This window comes from Zeus faber (genome assembly GCF_960531495.2).
Source record: "Zeus faber genome assembly, chromosome: 19".
Classification (NCBI taxonomy): Eukaryota; Metazoa; Chordata; class Actinopteri; order Zeiformes; family Zeidae; genus Zeus; species Zeus faber.
In genome coordinates, this window is record NC_137206.1 from 3,483,966 (window position 1) to 3,489,965 (window position 6,000).

At 47.5% G+C, this 6,000-nt stretch overlaps 1 protein-coding gene and 1 long non-coding RNA gene across 2 annotated transcripts in view; both read left to right on the forward strand.

Moving 5' to 3' along the window:
* Positions 1-2,585, forward strand: part of malrd1 (MAM and LDL receptor class A domain containing 1) — a gene marked incomplete at both ends in the record, with an annotated part of 37,035 nt that extends 34,450 nt beyond the window's left edge. Inside the window, 3 exons of the mRNA XM_080020050.1 lie at positions 27-93; positions 2,274-2,365; positions 2,467-2,585. Coding sequence (XP_079876176.1) covers positions 27-93; positions 2,274-2,365; positions 2,467-2,585 — 278 coding nt within the window. The remainder of the gene's footprint in view (positions 1-26; positions 94-2,273; positions 2,366-2,466) is intronic.
* A 1,649-nt stretch (positions 2,586-4,234) lies between these two features.
* On the forward strand, positions 4,235-5,684 carry LOC307244837. Its single transcript, XR_013844660.1, has 3 exons — positions 4,235-4,249; positions 5,352-5,450; positions 5,615-5,684. It is a non-coding gene; the product is annotated as an uncharacterized lncRNA (long non-coding RNA).
* Positions 5,685-6,000: the final 316 nt, after the last annotated feature.

A 6,000-nucleotide genomic window follows, 5' to 3' on the forward strand; every position in this document is an offset into this window, starting at 1 on the left:
TCCAAACCGTGTCCGTCTGTCCGTAGAGTGTCCGCTGATGTTCTGCCTGGGTCGCGGCTCGTGCCTCGTGGGGAAGCACGGACCTGTTTGCACGTGAGTTACAAGGAACAGGATTTATACGCACCCTCATGCTTTGTCACCGCACACACTTTAAATAAACGGATAAACTGCAGACGGCGACTGTGGCAGCTTTACCTGCCACACGTCGACCGAGTGACGGCTTCAGGGGCCTCCGGCACAGAGGCACAGACGATGGGGTTGAGAGGACACCTGTTAATTGTGGAGAGTGGGCTAGGTGGAACAAGCCGGGAGCGGATGGACAGCATGTCATGACAAGGGCTCCTCTCCCCGAGCGAGTGTGGGGATGGGGGTTTTACCTGTTGCTCGTTAGACCAATCAACGAGCAACAGGTGTACAGCCAGTCTGATCCTGGGCCCCAATTACCGAGACCCAGGACAGGTGTGGCTGCTCAAACACACCATCCCTTCACCTCAGTGACAAATCACAGGAAGAAGCGACGTCGAGTGTCTCAGCGGGTGTTGGGTGTGAACAGCTTCAGTGCTCCTTGGCTGAGCTCTCTCTGGAGTTTCATTCCTCTGTCAGACTTCCACACGCTTCCATCCTTCCAAAGCATATTCCCTTATTTGGTGTTTTTGATGACGGTGGCTGAGAGTGCTGTCCACCGCGTCGCTCCGGAACCTCCACTAGACATTCACCTGAGGCTGGGATCCGGTGACTGTGAAGTCCACAGCAGATGATACACATGACTTTCAGACTTGGACCACCACTTCTTCTTCTTCGTATGATGCCATGTGCAGAGCCAATAGAAGTACTAATCTACATCAGCATCTGCCCTGAAACGCTTTCTACTGGTTTCAACCAGTAGGCGGCGCCGAGACACACCTACGCTCTGTAATGTTGATTCCATGACCTTTTTAATATAATATTATTTAATATTACGACCAGGATAAAATAAAATTTAAAATACACAGATGCTCAAACATCATTAATTGCAATTTCTAAATTGATTTGAAACTTGAAGGATCTATGTTTGGGCGTTCCTTTCTGCATCCATTCCCCTCTTCAATTAAATAGCACCATAGTCCCAAATCAATCTTAATAAAATAATAGCTCATTTATACATGAGACTGGATTTTTTCCGTCAAATATTCTTGTAATGCAGCTCAGATGGTGAAACTGAAAAGTTGGTAGAAATTCTAATTACGAATAAAATGTCAGTGTTTTATGTTATTTTTAGCTCGATACTGTAGTTCTACCTGCATCAGGTTTCAATGCAGTTAATCTATTGAACAGTAGATATTATAGTAATAATATTCTAGATATGGAATGGCATTGTGAGGCTTTGTATGTAAATCAAATGGGATGTGAGGGCTTCGCCCGCCAGGACCCGAGTCTTTCATTCAAGAGGTTTATTCAGATTTCAGCTCCAAAAAACAGGTTGTGGATCTACAGCGCGTGCCGCTCTGCAGCGTGACTTTAATCAGTGGCGGTGGAGGAGGGTGGAGGAGGGTGGAGGGCTACGGGAGTGGAGGAGGGTGGAGGGGTGAGTCGCATTGCTCTCCTCCTTTATGAAACACATTCTAGAATAACAAGCTGCGAGCGGCTGGAGCACGGCGGCGAAGGTGACGGAGGTGACAGAGGTGACGGTCACGGAGGCAGTTTCCACCGTGTGAGAGTGTCTGGCAGAAGGAGCAGGGCGTGACAGCGGAGGTGACGCAGAAGAAGGTTCTGTGGGAACGTTCTCACCAAACCGCAGAAGGAAAAGCCCCCGGATCGGGGCTGGAAAGGAGCGGCCTCAGACGCAAACAGGAAGTTGTGGTTGAAGCGAAGTTTGAGGAAAAGGCTTCAGTGACACATGTGAACGTTTACTCAGATACAAGTCATCCTGTCATTCAGTTCACCAAGGTTGTCTTGGCAACACTTCCTTGATTGTTCAACAACACAGATGGATGGACAGACAGACAGACAGACAGACAGACAGACAGACAGACAGACAGACAGACAGACAGACATAGATAGATAGATAGATAGATAGATAGATAGATAGATAGATAGATAGATAGTTCTGGTTCTATAGTTCTGGTTCTAGTACTGGTTCTAGTACTGGTTCTAGTACTGGTTCAAGTACCGGTTCTTGTACCGGTTCTAGTACTGGTTCTCGTACTGGTTCTAGTACTGGTTCTCGTACAAGTTCTAGTACTGGTTCTAGTACTGGTTCTAGTACTGGTTCTAGTGATGTTGTTTCTCTCCAGGTGTGCCTGGGGCTGGACAGGTAACCGCTGCCAGGCGCTGGAGAAGCATCCCCCTCCCACGTCCCCCCCACAGCCGGACGCCACGCCCCTCGGTGAGAGAGGGAGCCGGTTCCCCCCGGTTCCCCCCGGACCTCCCCCAACCCCAAGGTGCCTTCGTTCGTCCTGTGACGTGTTCCGCTCTGTCCCCGTGCAGACGGCGTGTCCGTGGGCGTGTCCGTGGCACTAGGAGGGTGTGTCCTGCTGCTGCTGCTGCTGCTGCTGCTGCTGCTGCCGTGTGGAGCCTCCGTCCGTCTGAGGGCGGCGCTGCGGTGAGGACACGGCACTTTAATGGGACTATTGGTAATCAATTAGGTCTGATCTGGTGAAGTCAACTTCCGATCGTCAACTTTATTTGTTTTCATTATTTTGATTTTTTCTGTAAATCTTCTCTGCGTTTTTGGGGGCGAAAAGTACCCGAAGCGCGACAACCACAGTACACACGGACATGGCTGAGGTCTCGGTAAAACTGGGAAGAATCGATATCGATCTACATTTGGAGCAGAAACTGGTGAAAAACAGTCAATTTAACCGGGAGTAGAAGAACGTCGAGGCGATTTGATTGGTTTGAGGAGCGGGGCGCTTTGTGACATCATCATCCGACGTTATATCAGTCCAGCCGATGCTGCGTTTACTCGGAAAACTGTAAATGTGCGAGGGAAGGCGCGGCGCCGCGGGGAGCTCTCAGAGCCTCTGGAGGAACCGCTCCTTTGCTTTTTTTTAAGGTATGCGACGGCGTCAAGCCACCTGCGCTTCTGAAACACAAGCCCGTCCCTGTGATACCGTGCCCGCACTTTACGTTTATGTTTGTAGAATTTGAAGATGTAAAGTTGAACTCACCCTCTCCTTATTTTGACCGGTTACGGCCGGAAGCAGCCGAACGTCGACACACCAAGGTGGGTTCTCTGGGGTGGTGCAGCGGGATGAGTTTGTGGAGTAAGACGCTTTGTGACATCGTCGTCCAATTCCTTATAAATGTGCAGGTCGTGGCGCTGAACGTCCGTTCACATGGTGCGAGCTGCGTAGTGTCGACTCCGTGGCTCTGCACTGGTTACACACTGTGTGTGTAGGTGTCTGTGTGTCATCTTACCTGCTCCATGTGGGCGCTGCCTTTCCATGGAGATTTGATCTCTTTTGCTCTTTTTGTAAATTAAGTTATTCCGTTCACATCTAATCGGTGAAGGATGCAGCGCCGTGTCCCTCCGTACTTTGTGGGGTTCCAGGAAGTCTTAACATACCCAGAACCAAGAAAAGTATAAATAATCACAGAAAGACGTCGACTCCTTTGGGGATTGGAAGGAGTCAAGATACAAACTCTACGAGTCCATAATGCGTTTCATGGAATCGTAGACCTTCAGAAAACTTGGACCCGGAAAAGTATAAATAATCACAGAAAGTCGCCACCGCGTCATTACGTCAGTCCCTCATCGTTGCCCCACGCGGCAGCAAGCGGTCACCGTCACCGAGGGAGCAGCTCTGCTTCCAGAGACGACACAGCGAGTTCTAACCATGACAAGTACTGCTTTACAGGCAAACATGGATTGCTCTCAGAGACGAGCAACCAGGAGACGACAGACCGGGGGGAGCCCATGCTGCGTTCAATGTAAACTCAGAAAATTGTGCTGCGTTTCAGAGAACCCGGGGAACTAAACTGGACCCTGTGTATTGCTGCCTGCAGCTATATTTATTATTATTATTATTGTTATTATTATTATTATTATTATTATTATTATTATTATTATTATTATTGTTGTTATTATTGTTATTATTATTATTATTATTAGTAGTAGTAGTAGTAGTAGTATTATTGCTATTGTTATTATTATTATTATGATATTGATCTATATCACAATATCTAATTAATCCATTTTGTAATGCGTGTTAGTGTGCTCCACAGGAAGTGCTGCCTTGTGTCCTCCAGGGTGAACGATCCATCAGGGGTCAGTAGAGACACACACACACACACACACACTCACGCACGCACGCACACACACAAACACACACACACACACACACACACACACACACACACACACACACACACACACACACACACACACACACACACACACACACACACTCTCTCTCTCTCTCTCCCTCTCTCTTCTTTTTTCTTTTCAGGGTTTGAGTCCAAGTGCATTTCACGATCCATAAATCCTTCATCTGGATTACAGCTTTTATTCAACATTATTGATTTCTTTCTTCATTGGTCCTGACTTTGACTATCCATAGGGAACCATGCGTGTGTGTGTGCGTGTGCGTGTGCGTGCGAGAAACAGAGTAGTTTAATTGAAGTTGATACACAATGCACCGAGACGTTCTGGAAAATATTTGTACACACAGATTTATGTAACACAAAAGTACAAGTTACAAGAATGTTAATTATAAAAGATCTCCAGGACGCATATGGACGCACAAACTAATCAAAGCCACTAATACACACACGCTTCAAATAACATGCGTTTCCACTGTTATGTAATAGAAAATATATGAACATACAGTGCTGTACTGTACTGTATAGAATAAGACATATAAACATCACTTCAAGGACCATGATTGAACAGTTTGACGTCTGCTCCAGGACTCCACGTCGCCCCGTCCTGGTCTCAACTCAAACACAGTAGTCCATGTTGCTCTTCCTCCAGGGTTCTTATCAGGTCCTTTGAGTTGTTGAAGTGCTTGAATTTCATCCTCAGAAATTTAAGTACTGGAATACCTTGGAAATGGCCCCCTTTGTACTTGAAGTGCTTGAAAACACCTTAAAAAAAAAATGCTGAAACCCTGATATTCCCCCCATGGTTTTGTTATTCAAATCATATTGTAATAAAATGTTTTCAGAATCGCTTTTATGACATAGATGATGCAGGGAAATGTAAATTTTATATTACATTTTAATTAATAAAGATCACATTGAAAATTGATTTTATTCGTATTGTGCGAAGTCCTTGAAAATGAAAAACTAGTGCATGAAAAAGTACTTGAAAGTCCTTGAATGGCAGAATGAACCGTGTGCTTCACTGTGCTCCCTGACCTCCCTTCCAGCAGCAGCTCCAGGCTCCAGATGAATGTCCTGGCGCTCCCCCCAAAAAGAGTCATGCTGCTGGGCTTTCCATCAGCGTGTTCCCCTGGAGGGATCCGGAGGTACCAGGCTGTGTGTGTGTGTGTGTGTGTGTGTGTGTGTGTGTGTGTGTGTGTGTGTGTGTGTGTGTGTGTGTGTGTGTGTATGTGCATGTGTCTGATGAATGAATGTCTGTTGTGTGTGTGCGTGTGTGTGTGTGTGTGTGTGTGTGTGTGTGTGTGTGCAGGGCGGTGCCAGGCTGTCCTTTGCCAACCCGATGTACCGGTGCCCCCCCGATGCTAAAGACTCTGACTGCTAACCCGCTGGACGTGCGGCAACACACCGAGGACGCTGCCAAACACACACACACACACACGCGCGCGCGCACGCACGCACACACACACACACACACACACACACACACGCACGCACGCACGCACGCACGCACGCACGCACGCACGCACGCACGCACGCACGCACACAGACTGGTAAAACGGCTTCACGGAACAAGAAACGCAGTAAAAGCTAAAATGTCACAAGAGAGTCAGAAAATCGGAGAATCCGGGTTTGAAGTAAAACTCCAGGATTTGGATTCAACATGGAGCTGCAGGTGATCAGTGTTTGGAAACTGGA